At 39.1% G+C, this 22681-nt stretch overlaps 1 protein-coding gene across 4 annotated transcripts in view; it reads right to left on the reverse strand.

Annotated features, from left to right (window-relative positions):
* Window positions 1-22681, reverse strand: part of VGLL4 (vestigial like family member 4) — a 184698-nt gene that overhangs the window by 11273 nt on the left and 150744 nt on the right. For 3 of the 4 annotated variants that reach the window (XM_075073187.1, XM_075073186.1, XM_032773139.2), the window contains one exon: window positions 110-335. In XM_075073187.1, coding sequence (XP_074929288.1) covers window positions 110-335 — 226 coding nt within the window. Of the gene's footprint in view, window positions 1-109; window positions 336-15890; window positions 15980-22681 lie in introns of those variants that run through there. The other variant, XM_032773140.2, reaches the window with a different exon arrangement.

The following is a 22681-nucleotide window of genomic DNA, read 5'->3' on the forward strand; positions in this document are numbered from 1 at the left end:
CCTATTGTAATTCATAACATACTCTGCTTATGTCTGGGAAGTCATCAATGTGTGTGCAGCAAGGTTTCCTACAACAACTCAGAGTCTTATCAGTCTAGAAGACAAGTACCTGCTGCCGTTCTACAGATGTCAGCACTGGCGTGATGCTGCTGACTGTTCGTGTTGCATCCATGCTGGTTTTGGTCAGTGCTAGAGGTTGATCCATGGTCAAGCTTGGGATTGAGGCATACATGTGATTGGCATGAAGGCTCATTGTTGGGGCAGCAGCCCGTTCTATTGGACTGCGACTCCTGTCTCTGTGCTCCTTTCGATAATCCCCATTGGCAGTCTTGTTTCTAGCAGTTTAAAAAGAAAACGGCAGTCAATTATTTTGTTACCACCATTTCATAAAACCACATCACATAACTCTGGGGAAGTGCCCTGCACTCCTATGCAGCTGAAATGACATTTGCAAGACAGAGGCCTTGTCAAAAACATGTGCTGCTCAATTCTTCGCGATAAGGTATAAAATAGATCAACCTATCCCCTATCCATCCCACCATCTCCCGTACGTACTTTTATTAAAGAGTGATTTATGCTTTCAAGCTCAGTCAGGAGATAAGAGTCACATCTTCCTTTAGATTTCCTCATACTTATTTAATGCTTTAAGAATTGAGCCATATTCTGGATACAGATCATACTTTATAGGATTCTAAATTGGGAGGTTTCTGGCCTTAAAGTCTACTCTACCTTCCTCTCCCCCTCCCCACCTTCACAGCAATAGCTTTCCTTAAGCAATGCTGAAGTGTATGGGAAGAGCATCTATCAATCTAAGGCAGTGATTCCCAAACTCGTTCTGCCGCTTGTGCAGGGAAAGCCCCTGGCAGGCCAAGCCGGTTTGTGTACCTGCCATGTCCACAGGTTCGGCCAATCGTGGCTCCCAGTGGCCACAGTTTGCTGCTTCAGGCCAATGGCAGCTGCTGGAAGCGGTGGCCAGTACTTCCCTCGGCCCACGCCGCTGCCAGCAGCTCCCATTGGCCTGGAGCAGTGAACCGCAGCCACCAGGAGCCACTATCAGCCGAAATTGCGGACACGGTAGGTACGCAAACTGGCCCGGCCTGCTAGGGGCTTTCCCTGCACAAGTGGCAGAACAAGTTTGGGAACCACTGATCTAAGGTTATGTCTACATTTATGTTTGCAGCTACATGCAGCAGCGAAAGGCTCCAGCAGCTCCCCATAAGCAGCTTCTCTGCAGTAAGGAAAGGCTCTGGCAGAGTGGAACTGCCAGAGCCTTTCCCCACTGCCTTTCTCTGCCGGGACACTACACTGCTAAAAACAATAGCCGACACTAGGACATTGGTTGAGTGCGTAGAGAGCCATGTACTGTATATATATCCTGGGGGTTCAGGCATGTGGGGCATTTTACTCGCCCAAGCACTGCCTCACCATCCACACTGCAATCTATACCTGTGCTAGCTAGGGTATGCAGTGTCAGTATTCTACATGCTGCCATTAGGGCAACCCAATGAACATCAGAAGCAACTCCACTGAAGGCAGTGGGATTGTTGAAACATGGTACATTTAAAGAGCAGAATCCATTGTTTATTTCTGTCTCAAATGGTTGTATTTTCTTTCACCAGGTTTCTTTAATTAGCAAGAGCACTTCCCAAAGAAGATTAATTACAACCAACTGGTGAATCGTCTCAACAGATTCACTCACATAATTAAGACTTCAACATTTATTGCACTTTAAAAATAAATTATTTTGTATATTCTTTTGCTTAATGGATGTATATTTGCTGTTCATCGGTGGAAGTTGCTAAACAGACAAACCATTCAAAAGGGAACTAATATGAGAGAGAGAACTGCGCTTTCAACTTGATGTATTACGACATGCAGTAGGACATAATCGCACATCCACATAAGCATTTGTTTGATTGGCATTCTGGAAAAATCAGTATTTTAAAGGTTAAATTTTATCAAAAGCCCCGTACTATGGTTCTGGCACATCAAGTTCATACCAGGGATGAAAGACAGAGTTAGAAGAGAAAAGTGGCTTTATGAAAAGGCAGGAGAAAAACACAGAGCAAGAGCAGACTTTATGGATCAAGGCTGCCAAATTTTCCACATGGATACTTATTAAATAAATCCATTTAAAAACTTTGTCTTACCCCATCATAACAAAATAATACACAAGAGAGACTTTGCAGAAATGTTGGTATGACTGGAGGGTTGGGGCTGCGAGGAGTGAGGAAGAAGAGAGAACAGCTTTTTCCATAGTGGTGAGATTACGCCAAAATCAAGATGTCAGCGATACTATTCAGTACTGAAACAACTGACCAGTACAAGAAGCTACTTCACCTTCTAGAGGTCGGCTACTGTTAGAGCTAGCAGGAAAAGGGAAGCTAACAACTGAGAAATTTAAAATCCCACATAACAAATGTAAACAGATGCAAATAAGGAATACTGAGACCCGCTAACAGCAATTTAGCCATCCTTCTTACACAAAATCTAACAGAAATAAAAATGCAAAGTTTATGTGAGTGTAACATCATTTAGTTACCTTTACTTAACTTACCCCTCTACCTGTTTTTATATTGGTTTTTTTTATATTTTAGTTTGTATAGCGGTATTTAATAACTCTGCTTTGATGCCTACTTCTCCATATCATTCAGAATCAAAACTACACTTAGATTTACATTATTGTTCTAAACCATGGCTACCTTTTGTTCACGTGTGCCAGTAAAAAATGGCTGATTACTCTGCTGGATGAATATTTAATATATAACATTTAAAATATAGGAGGGACCAGGAGGTGGAGAAGAGAGCAAGAAGAGCAGGAGAAGGGTAACCAGCCACTTCTTAATTGACTGTAGCATCCATTCTGTGTTAAGAAATGAAAGCTTGTTTTTCCCTTCTAAACTTTCTGTATTTATACTGACCTAGGGTTACCAGATGTCCCGTTTTTATAGGGACAGTCCCATTTATTGGGACTTTTTCTTATACAGGCGCCTATTACCCCTCCCCCACCCCATCTTGTTTTTTTACAGTTGCTATCTGGTCACCCTAATACTGACCTAACTGTGATTGAGGATGAAGCTAGATATTGGCTCTAGGGCCTAGTTTTGTTGAGAAAGGCAGCTGTACTTTTTCCATGAAAGAATGGGATTCCTGGTGAGAATATGATTAGCGACTTCTGCACCAATTCTTCATTGCATTCGGACACAGTGGAAAGGAGCAACAGGTTACTGCTGTCCTTATAACCAGACATTTAAGAGATCTCACTATATAAAGCAGTATATAACACACTGGGAAATGTATTCTTACAGGTTTGTGCTTGTGTGCTTTGCTGTATGACTTTGCCAGCCTAGTAACATGTCAGTACACAAGACGCAGTCTGCAATATCAGCATTCTAAAAAAAGACGTTTCGGATTGCATTATACTGAGCTAATGACTGGTGTGAGTAGAGACTGGATGGGAAGCACAGCAGTTTCTGTATTTAAAGTACAGTGAACTACTCTTAAAATACAGTACTGAAAATGACCACTGAGTGCACAACACAAACAAGCTACAATCTTTCCTTCCATCTGAAAAGTGTAAACACTGAACCTTATACAAAGTCTCCATTTAGTGAAGTTTTTTGTTAAATAAATAAATAAATCAACGGAATGAGTTAAACCTGGACAACAGCAATGAAATGGTCTGGTCAATAAATCATTAAATTATATTACACTCTTAAAAACAAATTAAGTCTATATACAAATTATGAACTAAACTCTAATTGCCTTTCTCACATAAAATAGTCCCTTTGAACCACAAGAATACCTTTAAGCCAGTGAAATTACTTATGTGATCAATGTAAACAGAATTTGGCCCTACATTATTTTCAAATTTCAGGAAAATATCTAGTGATAGATGCCAACAGAGAGGGATAATTTTTCCTGCTGCAGCACAATACCATCCACAGCTGCAAACCAGAAAGGCTACACTTGGGTGTATGATCACAACTAAAGCCCATATGGTTTAGTAGAGTTTAAAGTATTAGCACTGTTCGGTACAAAACCAAATTCTTCCTGCTGATACATTCAGATTTTCACTGGCTGAAGAGAATACAGTATTATATCCCTCAGATTTTATTGGTCTGTGTACTGAAGACACATCAATTCTCAAAGGCAAAAGTCTCTTCACCACAAAGAGCTGTTTCTGCTGTGAAAATGGAACTGTAGGTTCACAGTTTTGCCCAATGTTTGGGATTTTGATGCCAGAATATTGCATTTGCTGATCAAAATGGCAAAGCTTGACCAGTTACAGGAAATTCAAAAATGTGAGGTTTTTCCATATATTTACATGCGATTCAAATACCATGCATATTTCTATTCATTTTATATAAAGCTTAAATGCAAACAAACACATGTAACATATATAATTTCCTGTCTGTATGTTTCTATAGAACTTTATATCCATTTATGTAGGATTCCAACAGAAAAACTGAGCCAGAGGTGGTGAGTCATAGGCTGTAGACTTGGAGGGTAAGTATATAGTGGAAAATACCACTCCAAGTGAGGAAACATAACAAAACCAAGGTGACATTATCCCTCCCTACGATGAGGCTTGGGGGAGAAATAGGAAAGGTGGGGATGGAATTGGTAGCATCCGCTAATTAACAGCCCTACACAATTTCCATAGGAAATTCCTGTGGAAGTTAAATTCTGCTCCTTTAAGTGTTTGCACCTGCTCCACTCCTTCTACCCCTCTTGGGCAGAGAGGTAATGCACAGCCATAAATGGTAAGAAATTGATAGATAGCATGGCTCCAGAATGAGCCTTGCTGTCAAGCAGGATTTATGGGGGATGGGGAACTATGAGGAGCAAGGAACAGCAGCACAGAGACTGGGCCTGAGACTATTAGGCTATCCAGACAGAGGAAAGCCATGCCTCATGCCCCTCTGTGTACCCTCAACCCCTTCTCACACTGTGAAGATGATCCCCTCTGGGCAGGGGATATTTTGGCCCATTGTATTTAAAAATCCTTTTCTTAAGTAATTCACATGAAAATCTATCCAGCACTGACAACAATAAGAAATGTTTGGTACTTCTAGTTTTACAGAGGAAATTCACCATTTTTGTTCGAGCCGAGCACAAATCTTTACAGTACCACCCAGACTAATAACATAAGAGCACAACACAGGCTAGAGTATACTTCCATTTCAGTATACCCAGGATTAAGATTAATACTAAATTCTTCTCTTCTCAACTCCTTTTTCCACAGGATCAGAGGTGCCCATGATTCTTCGCCACTCCTTCTAGTCCATGATATGGGTTCATAGGTCTTGGAGTTCCAGTCTATTCTCCTCAGACTTCTCTTGATAAAGTCTCTCCAGCATATCCTTGGTCCTCCATGTCCGTTCTTGCTGTCTTCTTCCGCCCACTTTGTTGGTCATTCTTCTCCCATCCTTATCACGCATCCAGCTCACCTCAAATGTGTGCTCACCAGCCTCTCATTGAGAGTCCCAATTTCATCTCTCCCACCGCTCAATTTCTTTTACGTGCACTATTTACTCTCTGCTTGTCTGCCATTCTCCTTGATATATTATTTTCTATTACCTGAATCTTCTTTTCTTCCATCTCCTTAAGACCAACTGTTTCCAAATGATAGCGTAAGCAGGGACAAACACACACAGCATACACTTTTCTTTTCAGTTTGTTAATTAATTGCCAGTCCAACAGTTCTCTTGCCGCCTTTTTATTGCCACTCATGTTCAATTTCAGTTCTCCAGATCGCTCTCTGATGGCACTAAGAATACTTCGCAAACAAATAAATTCATTCTTTTGATTCAGCTTCTTTCCTGAAACGTCAATCAACAGGTCTTCTACCACCTTCCCTACTTGCATAACTTCAGTTTTTGTGTGTCTCTGCCTTTAAACCATGATTTTTAAAAACACAGATGCCCATTTTGATATCATATTTAGCAAATCCTCTTTTCAGCCATCAAGGCCAGATTGTCAGCATACATTTGTTTTCTTTGCATCTTCACAGGCTCGGTTCTCCTACAAATTAACTCTGTAACTAAGATTAAGAGAAGTTGACTGAGCACACTGCCTTGTCACAATGCCACTGTTACCTCAAAACCCTCCAAAATTCCATGTATTGGTACCTACCACCTTCGCTCTCAAACCTTGATACAGTTCCTCAATCATCTCTACTTGTAGTCCCCTCCCATCTCTCTCAATACTCCCATGGAACCTGCTTTTGCAAGATCCATTAATGTTATATAGAAGTTATGCCCTCCATTTATCATTCTATCAAATTTCTGTCTTATGGCAAATATTAGTACTCCTTCACTTCCTAAAGCCTATTGTTCCTCTCCTATATTTTCCTCCTGCTTGAACCTCAACCTTGGCCTTCAAAACTCTCTCAAGGATTTTCAGAGGCTGACTTATCATGGTGATGCCCTGATAGGCATTTGGATTATTTGCACCACCCTTTCCCTTCTAAAGAAGCATAATCAATCCCATTCTCCAGTCAACTGGTATCCTAGCTTGATCCCAGCAAACACACAGTAATCTGTGAAACTGCTTTATTTCAATATCTCCAACTGCTTGATCTTATTAACAGTATCTTGTCTTTGGCAGCTGCCTTACCATTCTTCATTTTATTCAGTGCTCCTTCTATCTCCTCTACAAAGATCAGTACCCGCAAAACTATCACTAGTGCTTGCACTCACAACTCTCTTGTTTAACAATCTTTGGATATACTTTTTCTTTTTAGGTTTAGTCACTGCGCAATTCCCATTCTTCACACAAAGATTTCTTCAGATCTTGATTAACACTAAGTTTTAGCAACTTTAAATTAAACCTATGGCCAAAAAACAAACAAAACAAAAAACTATCTAACCATATAAATCTCTTAGATTCCACTGGTATGATGACTGTTCATATACTTGATCTGAATACAAGATTAGTTTAATTGATATTAGTACAGGGAATGCATCAGACTCCTTCACATTACTATTATCTAATTTTAAATACACATATTTTGAAAAAATTGCATTGACAATATATGTGTGGAACTTAAAACACTTCCAGTTATGAGACTAGAAGGAAAACACGCTTGTTATTCTCATTACTGGTAACTCAAAGTTGTTTCAAAATTTGGAAATTTAAATTTCACTTTATTTGTAAAGTTTAGTAGCACAGGCAGGAGCATCTTATACAGGAAATAGCTGTTTTATTGTTGCTTACAAGCAACGTTTACACTAATAGTATGAAAATTATTCTAGTAACTTGCATGAAAACAGTATTCAGTGAATATTGTGTTTATTTCTTTTTATTTATTTATTTTTTTTACACCCATTTAAATTATGTTTTGGAAAACTGTTTTATTCTTGTTTAGATATTTTATGCTCTGGCCAAAGGGGCCATCAGAATTGCTTCAATGTCTGAAGATAATTGTATTTCACCAAAATGAAGTAGTTCTGTATATCCAGACTTCTTAAACTAGTAAGGAGATGCATCTTCAGAGGTCAAACATTAAGCCAGAAAAATATCAGAGGTAATTGCTGGCTGCCTTTGAAAGCTAAAGATTTGTAATACATAGTCTATGAATGACACTACTTAATTGACCAAGGACAAAATCCCTCAGTGTCTCCAAGCCTCTCCAGCCCTTCCAAAATCATTATGGACCAAATCCTCAGCTGGTATCAGTGTAGCATCACTGACTACAATGGAGCAACTCCGATTTACCCAAGCTGAGAATCTTGCCCTGTTGTGTGTAAATTTCAGTGACAGAAATCTTCTATCTGCTTTCCGTTATAATTTTACTAAAATTATACATTGCTCAAATCTTCACTCCTTTTTCCCAGTGCTTAAAAACAGACATTGTTTTCCATGTTTCTCCCCAGTGAATCATAACCAAGGTTCCAGTGCTTACCAAGCATCATGTGCTTAGATGGATGTCATACCAAAACCACACACATCCTGACTGTTAGATGAAAGTCTGCTTCAATTTGGTTCTAAATAATGTTTGCTAATTGAAAGCAATGTTTCAGTCCTGTGCGTTAAGCAGTCCAAAGGTAGTTACCCCACATTGTTCTCAATGATTTTTGAGTTGTATAACCTTTAAACGCTGCTGCTCTGTGTACTGGCACAGAACTGTGGTAATTCACACCCATCCAAGAGGAAAAGACTAACTCTGCCAACTGTTTAAGGAAAAGGGAAAAGAGAGGCCCAGTGAAGGGGACAGCTTTGCTTACACTGACTTCCAGCATGCAGTTTCTTAAGGAATGGATGCCAAAATGTTACTGTATCTCCAACTGGAGAAATCACAAATGTCCCAGAATCCCTTTGGCAGAAAAAGTTTTTACTTGAAATGGTTGTACTATAAAAGTATATAGCACATAAAGAAAGAACAAGTTTCCACTTACACAGCTTTTTAATATACTTTCCAAGATGTTCTTCCTTATACACGCACTATGCATTCTATGGCTAAAAGTAAATCAATGTCTATACTTTGACACAAGACTCAAACATTATATTAATGTTTTGACAGGAAGTTTCAACATCTTTCTTTGATAGTCAAATTGCTAACATACAGGGGTTGCCATTAAAGAGCCAGCATTTACTATCAGTTACAACAGTTACATGACATTACCACTGTTAGAAAAGAGAAATTATTGTAACTCTGTAATGGTGCACAAATGTTGACATTTCAATGGTTACTGCTGTACACACAATCTTTTGAGGGTTGAAAGTACCCAACTGCTTCGGTTGTACATTATTTAAGGAATTCTGATCAGCTGGTAGAAAATATCTTTCCACAGTGTTATTAATGCAGCTTGTATTCCCCCCACCCTCTGCAAAATATACCTATTTACATACTTCACCTAAAACATAGCCAGGTGAGGAAAGGAGCACCTCGGTGCCATTTCACTAATGAGTAAAACTGGGGGGGAAAGTGTAACGTTACCCTCGCTAATTAAGAGCCTTTAATTAAAAGAAAAATGAGATAAATTGCACTTTAAATGCCAACCTAATTATCAGAAGTACCACTACAATCAGCTAATCTAAGCAAACATTCTTTGTGCCAGAATATAAAAATACAGCCAGGTCTACTTTGAATGGCTAGTGCCCATACACATTCCTGTTTTCCCTATCATGCTGCAAAGTTTTTTTCCCCCTTAATTCTGAATATCTTTAATCTTCCCTGTCATTTCATTTCACAGCTTAGTAGTCATCCCTAAAAAGCAGGGAATTTACAGCAGTCTAGGAATTTGTGTTTTTTTGAAAGGATCACTACCCCACAGAATCTGAACATCAGATTGGTTTTCAGAGAAGGGTATAGATTGTCTCATTTTATTTTGTTAGTGAACAATGTAATTTTTGATGTATATTCTTCCCTTGGGGAAAATCTGCAAATCCTGTTCTGTACTGCCCAATGCATCCAACCCGAAACTAACTAACTACTGATCTTTCACAACCGTTTTCTTGTAGCACCACTGTGGCAATTGTGCCTCTTGCCACATTTTCAGAGAGTGAGTTTATACTGGTGTACTCTTCCAGAAGTGCAGTTTGTGGCTCAAATGGATACTAAGATGGACTTTAATCGTAGCCAGCAAATTTTCCATTTCTTCTCCAATTCAAAACCATTTATAAGGAAAGAGGCAGGTGGCTCATTTTCATTTGTAGCATCAAGCTGGAAACACCACTCAGTAAAAGGCACCTAGGATTTTTAGGGGCTTGCCAGAAGTTTGTCCAGCAGTTAATAATTAAATGTTACTTTTCCAGACTAGAACTTCGATTATCTTAAACTGCCAATCAGATTTTTCCTATCTTGAATGTCTCATTCACTTTGGAGGTTGGACCATTACATTAGTGAACTGAGCCAAAAACAAAATATGGAATACAAAAAAGATGAGGCTAAAGGTAAGGATTAATGGAAGTTTGTGGAAGATGGATGTGTTCTTTTTACTGAATCAGAATTTTATGGTTTCTTCCCTCTATTTTTCCTGTGTTGTTGCCACTGGATGTCATTTTAGTGAACAGTGTATCTCTATGTAAATATGGAGTGTGAAAATACTGAGACGTGCATGTGTTTTCTGTCATGTATTTTCATATTACTTAGACATGCTCTAATGCAGCAGCTATTTCAAGTTTATTTTTATCTATTCATTGAAACAACCAGCTCAATAGCTGTTTGGAATTATGATGTCCGATTGGATACTTAGATGCAAACCTAATCTCCCTTGGGAATAATTTCACAGCAAAAATAGGAGAGATTACCATGAGTTGTAAAAAACAGTAAAGAGACTGTCAAATGGTGGCAATCTGTGCCATAAGAAAACACTTTCTGGAGGAATGAGGAGCTATCTATTCATGGTGAGTTACTATTCATAAAGAAAATATGTAAGAAATGCAGAATGCACAGAAGCTGAAATACAAATCTAAGGTACAATAAATCAATAGAGACAATTCTGGATCCGAACTCCAGTTTCTCCATAGGAAATATTGTTTCTTTTGGGCCTGATCCTCTTCAGTAAGTGCTGGTAGACTGACAAAGGTTTTACATGGATGCTTTGCTACATGTACTAACATTCCCATATACAGTAAGTAAAGCACAATGTCTCACTAGCTGATTAAATTATTTTGCTTTCTGTTGATTCTTGTAGAGCGTGGTTAGAGATTCTCTAGGACATACACATATCCACACACTATAACACTACAGTCTTATGCCAAAATTAATTTATTTGGAAGGAGCTTCAGAAATGATGAGCGCTACCAGGTTTGCTGAAGTAACTGCAATTAAAAAGTCTATCTTGACAGAGAGTCTATCTGGAAAGGAAGCTCCCAGTCTACTCATTCAAAAGGTAGCGGAAGAGTTTGCAAGAGGATTTAGTTTTAGGCCTTGGATAGAATTTGATGATGTAGGGGTGTACTGCCCTGTTTCCACTATAAAAAGGGGACCAAAAAGCAGTTCCGCTTTGAATCTTCATCACTTCCTTAACCAAGAATGGTACCATCGCATGGCATTTCAGTTATCATCACATCAGTGAGGAAAAGTGTCTGAATACAGTAGGTCATTGTGACAGTTGCAGATGGCTTCCTGAAATGTAGCACCTCTCCAGGAGAGTACCCATACCCATAAGCCTGTTACTTAGACTGCATCCAGATGGAAGTCAACAGTTGGCCCTGACTTTCATCTCTCTGAGCCAGGAGAATTAATATTAAGCCTTGAAGAATCTTGTGCCAATCTCTGGCCAACCACAATGAAGAGAAACACTTCCTGGTCATCTATCCTGAGACATTACACAAGTGGTTTCCTTATCCTAATTTGTTGTGCAATAGTCTGTAACTGAGGGCCCATTTCTGGAAAAAAGCTAAAATTTGGTCTGGTTCTGCGTCCTCTCCACTGCTTTAAGCTATTGTTCGAAGGATGGCAGCACCTGCAGTTTGTCCCAAGCGTGTGCAGTAAACTAGAAAAATGTACAAAGCAAGATTTTCTGCAAGGTGGAAAGTCCAAAAAACAGAGGGCAGAACATTTCAAAAGCATCAGAGATAAATAAAACAAACATCTGAAGAGAAAGGAAGCTATATTCTCGGTCTTTACAAGAGACGTTTCAGCAGCATTCATGTTTGAATACTACAGAGAGCTATTTTTAAAAGGTAGTTAAAAATTACATATATTCAAACAGAATTCTTCTGTTCAAAATCAATATAAGCACTGGAGGCAGTAAACATAGACATGAAGTTACTGGAGCGAACCGAAAACCAAGAGAACTTGGTTCCATTTTGGGCTCAGAGGCAAACAATACGACAATCACCATAATATCCAGCTGCCATAGACTTCTGAACAGATACTGTTGGAGGCACTCAACAATTAGTGCCCTGCCTGAAACAACACAAGCTTAGAGGCAGTGCACTAGTTGCCAGGATGGTTATGCTCAAGTGATGGCTTCCTGAGCACTACCAGACTAGTACATGTATGAGGATGCTCAACAGAATGTCCTCCCAATGGGCAAGTCACTTACTCGCTCTGTTCCTCAGTTTCTCCATGTATAAAATTATACCAGCCTCCTAGGTATGTAGTGAGGTTTAATTCATTAATGTTTCTAATGTGCTTTGGATGGCTTGGCAAGAATGACCTATAGAAGGGCAAAATATTCTAAAGAAGGATGAGGATGAAGTTTTGCCTGAAATTTCTAGTTATCACAGGAATGGTAGGGCTGGAAGGGACCTCGAAAGTTCATCTACTCCAGTCCCCTGCATGCATGGCAGGACTAAGTATTATCTAGACCATCCCTGACAGGTGTGTGTCTAACTCTACAAGGAAAGAAAATCTGAATGTTCTAGTGGCACGCAGGAAGAGTAACAAGAGGCAGAACAGCAGTTAGAAGCTCTGAGGGGTACTGGAGTGTTCCCCAGGAACAGCTGTAAAATGATTCATCTGTACACAAATGCAATGCCTCACAAATACCTCTGGCAGGTATTTCCTCTTGCATTCTACCAGTCATGTGCTGGATTATGGGCAGTCTTTCATAATTCAGCCATGTTAAAATCCTTTTGAAGTCTTACTCTTGGCTTATGCAACAGACATTTTACCCCAAGTCACTGGAAATTATTGTAAAACAACTTATGATCACACAGAGAAAACTGCTGGCCAATCCAAGGAAGCAAATTTACATATAAAATACACACAGCAGTGCTGTATCTGACTGCAGTAAAATTAGCTGCATGAATTTGAGCTCCACATTGCCAAGACAGGAGGCATGTTAATCTGTTCTAGAGGTGCTGGGAACTCTGGTGTGGTAAGCTGCTGTTGATGAAGCCGGAGAGTGGAATTCTGTACAATGCAGTTAATGGACACCAAAAACAGTGATTATTTCTCTCATTAATATTTTCCTAGGCTATGTCTATACTAGCACCTTTGTCAGTATAATTTATGTCACTCGGGTGTGAAAAAAACCAACCCCATACCAATATAAAAGTCTGACTGATAGAAGCACCGATGTGGACAAAGCTATTTCGGTGCGGGAGACTCTCCTGCTGACACAACTACCTCCACTCGTGGAGGAGGTTTAATTGTGTTGATGGGAGATCTCTCTCTCGTCAGCATAGAGCAGCTACACAAGCGTGCTTGCATCGGTACAGCTGCGCCACTGTAAGCTCGCTAGTGCAAACACAGCCTTAGTTATGCTAGTTTGAGCTAAAATTTCTCTAATATAGCCATTGTTAACCCTCACACAACCACTCATAAAAATGTAATGCACCGAGATAGTGAGTTTGCTCTACTCAGTTTATGGGCCCACTCTCTTAGCAGACAGAATGCCTTTTCAAGTCTATGGGAGTTTATTCAGTTCTTAAGCAGGTAAAACACTGCAGGACTAAGCCCTTTTTTGTCCCAATCTTTGTGGAAACATATATTATGGAAGGTCAAAAGGTAACAACAAACAGGACTTGGCAAATTTATTAAATAAGAACTTGATCATGAATAGGAAAGCAGGTGCATGAAAACCATGGCCACTAACTGCCTTTGAAGTACTAAATCTGGTAAAACTGTGCAAAATTTATTGGCGGTAGATTATAGCGATTCTTATCTCCACCTAAAACTGACAGTTCTTACAACACAGAAAAATAGCTCTGAACTATCCAGTTCTTAGCAGGTACAATCTCTATTCACCAGATGTGCGAGTAGCAGTAGTTAGTGTGAACAAGAGACAGCTCAGAAAGTATGCATACCTTTTGGACAGAGATTTAAAAGATAGCCCTAAAAGAGCAGGCTATATACTAAAATGTATTTTTAAAAGCAACTGGTTCTGTAGCCTATGAGCTCTCTCTGGCCATTTCATAAAATAAAGAATAAGCTTTTCCTAAAATGTGATAAAATCTGTTCAATATTAAGACCACACATTTATTCCAAAACTAGAAACTGAAGGACTGTATGTATCACACTGATACAGAACCAAACATGAGAGTAAAAGATTCTTTTTTACCTCATATACTAGGCTAATTGTTATATGTGACTTCCAATGAAAACTGAATTACTGAAGGACTATGGAAACATTCAGTAACACAAAAAGGCTTTGTCTGAATTTTGTAAGACTCTCCACAGCAACGATGTAAGTAAACATTGAAAAAGAAAAAGCAATTTGGTCACCATACTCATACCTGCAGTAGCCACACTGGCAGAGTATTCTGTGTTTAGTGCTCACATGGTGTAGTACCAAAGGATGTCTCAACCCCACAACAAATGTCTTAATAGAGAAACCTCTGAGTTTCATAAACTTCTTGGTTAGAATAAGCAGCAAAGAGTCCTGTGGCACCTTATAGACTAACAGACGTATTGGAGCATGAGCTTTCGTGGGTGAATATCCACTTCGTCGGATGTATTCACCCACGAAAGCTCATGCTCCTATAGGTCTGTTAGTCTATAAGGTGTCACAGGACACTCTGCTGCTTTTACAGATCCAGACTAACATGGCTACACCTCTGATACTTGGTCAGAATAGCAGAACTCCAGCAAAAACAAAAAAAGTGTTTAAGTGATCAATTTCTTTTCATTGCTTGGATTTTAGTTTTGAGTAAAATATGATAATCCAGATGAATGCTGAAAACGTTCTTGACTGGCAGCCTGTGACAATATGATTCAGGAAGTTTCATGCCTTATCACTGCTAATAATAAACAAACAAGCAGTAAGTTGTGCACATACAGCTTACACATTCAGGCTATGGACACAGTTTCTATAGACTGACTCCAAGGGCAGGATTGTGGCAGGAACCCATGAATTAACTTTAACTTCACTTTAATATTTGACTCGTCCATTACTAACAGTAACCGTACATCTGTACCACATTAAAGAATACCTGAAGCAATCATTAATGTGTGTTCTGTTTTCTCATTTCTGAGACTTTCCCCAGTCAGTTTAGGAAAAGTTTTTATCAAGGTACACAGAGTTAATCACACATATCCCATTTATCACAGGTATTCTACTACACTCAACTCCCAAACCAATGCAAGCAAACACAGCTACTCAATAGCTAATGAAATGGGCAAGCATAATCCAATTCCTGAACGTTATTTCTGAATAATAAGCAAATTTGGTATGCAGGAATGCAAGTTTCCTATGCATATAATAGGGTCTGCTGCATTTAGAAACTATAATTTACATGAGGGAATGAGAGGACTCTAAGTAGCAGAATTCACTTACAGCACAGTAGGAAATATACATGACGGTTCAATTTCTATCAAGTAGCATGGGAGCTGGTATCTCTCTAAACTATTCTGCACCGAGGCAACTAGAAAGAACAGAATTCAAGCAAAATTTCCACTGAGGAAAGTGATCAAATAATTGGAGGTCAGAACCTTTAGATTTCAATTGTTCCAAAGTCCTTTTATTTCCTTTGTAATTTTCTTTAAGGATAAATACTAAACTAAAAACATACCCAACTCCCTCTGGAGGAAATGTTGGCAAAATAATGGCTCAAAAGAAAAGCACAGTGTACTCCTAAATCAGCAACCTCTTTCAGATTACTGTCTGCCGACTGTCACATGATAATCGTGAATGGCACTAACATGTCAGGCTTAACCTGAAACTGTTACTTCCAATTAATTAACGAAACAATGGCCTCTGTATACATTAACCCTTATAACACCAGATGGACTAGTTATCAACAACTGAATGCTGCAGTTACTGCCCTGGCCTCTCTGTAAAGCGAACTACAGTTAGCAATATGGGTCTGTTGTGCAGTTGGGAAGGAAGTCACTTCTGGCCCTCCTGAGCAACTAATCGACTCTCTACCTCTGCAGAGCACTTGCTGCCTTATGGCTTAAATTAAGTACAGCTGAAAATATGGGGTTGCCATCTGGTTTGAAAAAGCAAGGATCAGGGAATAAAATGAAAGGGTTTTTTGGTACTAACCTCACTTTAATCATTGCCAAAGAGCATGAAGACAGCCCAGCGTCCTCCCACAAGAAAGCCTTGGGCCCCTCAAACTTGGCAGCAGTCTCTTGCACAAAAAAGCTGGGCAGACAGAAGCCTTGTCAGAATAAGAGTCCTCCCAGGATCGCTGTGGTGCAAGGTACATAGGTCTGCCCACATGTTGAAAATAAAACATTCCCTACACAGTTCTTGGGAAAGTTTAACACATTACTGGAGGATTCATTTACAATTAAGTTATTGCATAATTATTAAGTGCATCAACACAAATGTGCTTCATAAACAATAGGTATGTTTTTGTTATTAGGAGGCATTAGGTTTGTTTAAACTTGTTTATACATTTTTTTTTTTTTAAAGGAATACAAAGGGTAGGAAGTTCGTTAGTGAAGTTCACTGCAGGAACCCTCCTGGCTTCTGAAGAAACAAAACAGCAGACTTCAAGGCATTATTATTCAGGAAACTGGCTCTCAGGTTTCTAAAGGGTGGCCAGATAAGACATGTAAAAAAATCTCAGCTTTCCTCCCAAAGTTAATGTTCTTTGGAAACGTCAAAAATAAGACTAGTAGTGCTAAAAGTAATAGATTAAATTGCCCTCTGTGTATGTTGATTTTCTCTCAATTTCTGAGTATCCAGTTTCAGATTAGATACTAAAGGGGGCGGGGGGACATTCATTGTTGGAAATGCTTGAAAGTGGTTATCAGAATTGTAAAGATGGATCATGGACTCTTAGCAAGAGCCAAAGCAACACTTTTCTTTCACCTTTCAGCACTAAGAAATAATACCATTTGTTGGAAATCAGCATTTAGTAATTTGGAAGGAATGAGTTAAAGCCAGTTAGCATGTTTTTGTAGCAGATTACAGTATGAGAGGAAAATGAAAGGAGATTGTCCAGTCCAGCATTTTTAGTCTAGGGAGAAAAATTTACTTATTCAACAAGAAGTTAATGTAAGTTTTTATTCCAAATCCTGCCCTTAAAGAGTCATTGTCTATAGCAACCGTGTCCATAACATTCTAATTCTCAAGAGTGCAACCTTCTAGTAAATGGTACATCTGTCAAACAGCAGGAAACATCTGGAAAAATGGTTAAATGAAAATAAGAGAAACAAATATGCAAAACTTTTGTGTTTTCATATGCTTATAATATACATCTAGAGTAGATTTTGGATGTGTACTGGTTCTTTCCTTGTCTCTTGATTAGCTATCAGGCTCTGGTATATATTGGTGGCTCTAAAATTCACCACAATGTGGATACGAGATAACTCCTCCAATTTTAGTATATGTGCTGCCGAAGCAAGCACAGGAGCCAGAAGACCCTGAGTTCTATTCCCAACCTTACCACAGACTTCCCTGGGACCATAAGAAAGTCAATTATTTTTTGTATTTGTGTTTGCTCATGTGTACCAAGGGAATACTACTTCCCTACTTCACCAGGCGGTTGTGGGACAAAGCACTAATGTCTGGACAATGTTTTGTGCTCTTCCCACGGGAGGCACTCCAGGGGTGGAAGGTACCACCAAATAAAAAGCAGCCTATGGAGTTGGGTAACAAACCCATTCTGCTTACAAGTGAACAGACTCAAACTAACTAATCATTGCCTATAATATCAGGGAGTAAAGGTTTGTGGTACACAGACAAGGTTTGAAAGGATCAAGTCTCTGGCTCAATCAGGATTTTGAATCATGACATAAAGTGGACCAAATTGTGGTCCCAATTCAGGAAAGCATCCTGCTCAGGAAGCACATAAGCCTATGCTTGATTGATTTCCTAAATACAGGTGGACTAAGCATGTTCTTAAATGCTTTCCTGAGCTTCTGTGAGGTTCCAGTAGTGACATGATTACTGATCAAACACGCTAGACCACATGCTGGGCCTTTTGCTACTTAGAGTCACAATACCACAGTTAAGGTGGACTGGTTATTTATTCATTAAATGTTAATCTGCATTTCTTGGCAGCAGTTTGGGATAAAGAGTTTTGGGAAGAGATTGAAAGGGCATTAGAAGTCATGAAAAATAAAGCTGGTTTATGGGTTTTATATGCATTCGGCAGAAGTAAAGTGAGGGGAAGCAGGTTACGTTTCAAATTGCCCTGTTCCTCACATGTAGTGTTTTCAACAAACTGGTGCCTCTTTAAAAGGTTGAACCAGTTCTAATCAGTAAGATCTGTGCTGGAAAAGCTCCACTGAGAGCCCAGAGAATTTTAGATCTGAGAGGATCCCTTTGAAAATGCTGAGTTGGATTCTAAGATACTTCAAAAGCAGCCTCACAGTCGGAAGGAAATTCTGGTGACTCTGGATTGCTTTTTTACATTCTGGTTAATCACCCTAAAATAACAATCTAAAAATATTTTTAAACACCAAACAAAACCCCAGAGTTCAAGGTTAGGGCTCCCCATGCCTCCCTCTTCCCATTTTAATGCTTTTTAGCTCTTTCCCAAAGGTCCCTTGGAGCTACAATGTCATCTGCATCAAAAAGACAATGGACATGCTTCTCTGTGGAGCCCCTCAATGCTTCTTTTCTGCAGAGAATAGGAATAGGTAGAGAGCAAGGTGAGGTACTTCCTTCTTTCAGGTGATCTAGCACTGCCCTGGCGTATAGAATTCAGGATCTCACTTGAATTCCTTGTTTTGAGCTACTGCCAGATAACCTGACTGGGCAAATCAGGACATCTTCAATCCAGTTTGCTTTGAGAACTGTTGAAAAGGGAGGCAAATATGCAAACCACTGTAATTTCCTACTGAGGGCTCTACAAAGAGAAAATGCATAGGATTACCATAGTAAGAAACCTACAGTGTCCAATGGGATCTTGAAAACTCCAGTGCAGGAATCCAAGATAGCAGTATGAACAATTCTTCTGCACTCTTGACATTTCTTGCTTTGGTCTCAAACTTAACATTTTAGAAGGTATTTTTATGTGCAGAATATAAGAGGGAAGACCTGACCTTAGTCTTATAATGATAAGTCAATTCTTATGTAAGAAATTAATCTTCAAAACTGTGCTAAACAGCTGCAATTTGCTACAACAGAACTATGACATTTTCATATGCAAGTTCATTTTCCCAACAATCCTAATGCTGCACATCTGAATGAATTGTGACTAAGGGGCAAACCGTTTAATATTTATACGTATTTATCATGGTCAAGTCCCAAAATAAAAATATTAAATTTTAAACTGGAGTAATCTACAGGCAGAGAGAAAACAACAGTCTCTCTCTAATATATTTTAAGATAAGACTCATGTACAACTTTACCAGTAAAACAAAATCTAGATGACCCTTCCAAAGATACCAATATAATCAATGAACACCTTCATTTTACAACAAAATATATGGATTTGTCCCTACTGTTTGCTAAGATGGAAAACGTTTTTACAGTCACTACACTGCAATGATTTTACCCACAGTAGAATGCCAGCCACAACCATCCTCATGCTGCAAATACAGAAAAGAGCTATGCACACGAAAGCTCCTAGTAAAAGGCAGAGAAGTAAAAAAACTTGACCAGTGTCACTTTTTTCAACCTCTTTAGCTCTTGGTGCCCTGGGCATTTGCTCATTTGATTTGGTAGCTGGCAAAAACAAAAAAAAACAACAAAACAACAAAAAAAGCCATGAAGAGAAATTACTATCAGACTTCCCAGCTCTCTGCAAGGACTCTTAAGGCAGAAATGATGCCTGCTGGGAAAAGGCTGATGTCAGCTCTTAAGAGCTCCCTGCAAGGATAAGGAGGCCTTTGTTTTCAGCTGAACTGTGAAAATGAGAAAATGCCTCCAGCCTGACAAACAAGAAACCCACACAGCACAGGTCAGGCCTGAGACCTTTACTTAAAGGTACAACACCTCATTAGCGTTATACTTGCATCACAACAGCCAGATACATTTAAAATTAAGCAGGAGGAACTATAACAATAAACCAATTTCCCCTTAAAATACAATATAAAGGTTATATTTCCCCTGCTGCTCCATGGAAAGGTATGGCACTTGCAGGCCCTACATAAATCAATTTCCTAATTACTCTCTATCAAATCACAGGGATTTAGTATAAGAAAACAGTGGCACTTTCCACTTTTAGGTTTAAAATGATGCGGCTCTTTAAATTTTATTAGAAAATGAAGCACTTTTCAATCCAGCAAAGATTGTAATACCCATAATATGTTAGAGAATGCTTTCAGGAGTAACATAATGCAGAGATTTAAAGAGTACAAAGTGTGAAAAACAAACAAAAAGATTCCAAGCTTGTCATTTTTCATAGAAAAAGTTGCAAGATACTAGTGGAAGGGAATCATTTTTTCCCTTTCACCCCTACTAGTTAATTTTAGCCAAACAAGCATAACAAAAAGTTTGGAGCTGTCTCATACGGAGAAGTTAAAAGGTATCATTTCTTCCAGATCATAAAGCAAGTGGCAGATAATGGTCCTAATACACCCCAATACATTGTGAAGCTGAAAAGAGGGACAGACATTTCATTCTGGAATATCATGTACTGAATTTTAAATATTCAGCTGGAAGGTCCCAGTCATGTTTCACTTCCCATGCAGCAGAAAATCAGTTCTCTGAAAACTACAACCTTTGTTAAATTAAATCTTTGCTGGGGGGAAAGGGATTCCATTACAAATTTTACAGAACACAGTAGAGTTGCCAGGCCACTTTGACTCATTCCCACTATCCCAGATGTTGAAATAAATATACCTGTACATACTATTCAATACTCAAAAACCTACCTACGGGTATTATTTAGTGCAAATGGGGAGTTACACCTGAGTAGAGAGAACATATTTCCAGAGTCCAGACCCATTCCAAAACAAATTGCTGCCATCCTCGAGTTTCTGTCAAACTACTTCTGCAGTCCCTGAGTGTTCAGATGGATACATTCCATCTGATGTCCAGTGATGGGGGATGCACCAGCACTCCTACTTAGGGCTAAACTCAAATTACTAACAGAAGTTCTACCCTTCATATCATACATGGTACTGCTGCAGGTCTAATCTGGTTCAGTCACATTCACTGCCACGGTATGCTCCCATGGCAAGGATGAATATATGCCTGCTTCATGATTTCAGCAAACAAGTGACACAGACACACACAAGATTAGACAAGGATTACAAAAATGGACTGCCCATCTAAAGTACTTTAGAAATACACGGTGGTTGAAATGTCTGCAGTTGATGCAGGGGGGTGTAATCTGCACCCCGCTGAACCATCTGTGGCAGCTGTGCCCAATGGGATTCTTCCTTGTGGTGGGTGGCAGTGTGTGTATCAGCTATCCTCATGGGGTTCTGCCATACGAGGGTGGCTTTATATTTACAGCATGCACTCTACATACAGGATACCTTGGGGATGTGTTGAATTAATGAACCAGGTGCCCTGGCCAGGCCTTCTCCCAGGAGAGAGCTGCACACACCAAGACTAGCCATTTCAAGGAGCCTGCAGCCCAGGTTCCACTGGCAGAAGCCTGGGAATACATCAGACCAATTGTCTGTAGTTTAAATAGGGGTTTAACACCAACTAGGCTCAGTGAACAGTCTTCTATTTTGTGGCACAGAAAATATATATCACTTTCCCTAATTCCAAAACCTACATCTTTTTCTTTTAAATTAGTTCCAGTAGGCCTGAGCAAAACTGAAATTTTATAATCCTCTCCTCTATCTTCTTGTCTATGTTTAATACAATTAATCTTGCCATCTAGTCTTCAAAAGGACAGAGTTTCCATACAACATGATATTGGCAGCAACAGCAGCTGAACATGAATTATTTGTTTTTCTAAATGAAATGCTGCCAAATTATCTTTTCCAGACCCTCCAAGCCAGTAAACTGTTACTGCCAATAATGCTCAGTACAACACTTCTTTCCCCAATATTCTATGATGTCTTTAGTGATAAAGTAACAAAAGCAAGCTTTTACTGCAGATGATTAATTTTTTTTAAAACAAAACTCTGTCTAAGCCTTTTACAAAGTATTATATAATGCATTTATATTGCTAACTCAAGATCAAACCTAACCAGAGACAAAGAAAGAGGGAAAATCTGGAAATCATTAGCGAAATGTAACTTTTTTGTTCATAGTGCAAAATTCAGGGAGTGTTTGTTAATTTTTTTTTTATTAGAGATATCTGAAATGTCTAAGTTTTGTGACATTTGGTTCAAAGAATATTGAATATTATCTGCTAGAAATCTTTTAGATTGAAAGAGGCTACAGTGTGTGCTCTGATAGATTTTTTTCCTCTCTGAACTAGAGGGTCTTGTTAAAATATATTATTTGATTCATGCCATGGGACTACAGGGCAGACCTTATTATTATAGTACCTTATTATTGTAGGGGGAGACATATCTTTCCTACACTAAGCCACTGAAAGAATCAGGCTGCTGGAAAGAAGTGCTATGCAGAAAAACAAGACCAAGTACATTCGCCTTTAAGATCCATCTAAGCCATGGGACTGCATGAAGGAACTAACTTTACTTTCTGGTTTCCAGAGCTTTAGCTTTGAAGCCAATTTAGGCTGCACGTGAATGTGTCAGTTCAAACTCCACCTTTTTTTATGGCCTGCACTGTATAAAGTGGCACAATATACATAACTGCTAGTTATGTTTTATTATATTTCCACCATCTCAGTTTTGAAAATTACACATTTTCCATTAAATAACATCATAAGTCAGGTTTCAGCATGGTAGCCATGTTAGTCTGTATCAGCTAAAAGAACGAGGAGTACTTGTGGCACCTTAGAGACTCACAAATTTATTTGAGCATAAGTGGGTTTTAGCCCACGAAAACTTATGCTCAAA

This window comes from Chelonoidis abingdonii, chromosome 17 (genome assembly GCF_003597395.2).
Source record: "Chelonoidis abingdonii isolate Lonesome George chromosome 17, CheloAbing_2.0, whole genome shotgun sequence".
Lineage (NCBI taxonomy): Eukaryota > Metazoa > Chordata > Testudines > Testudinidae > Chelonoidis > Chelonoidis abingdonii.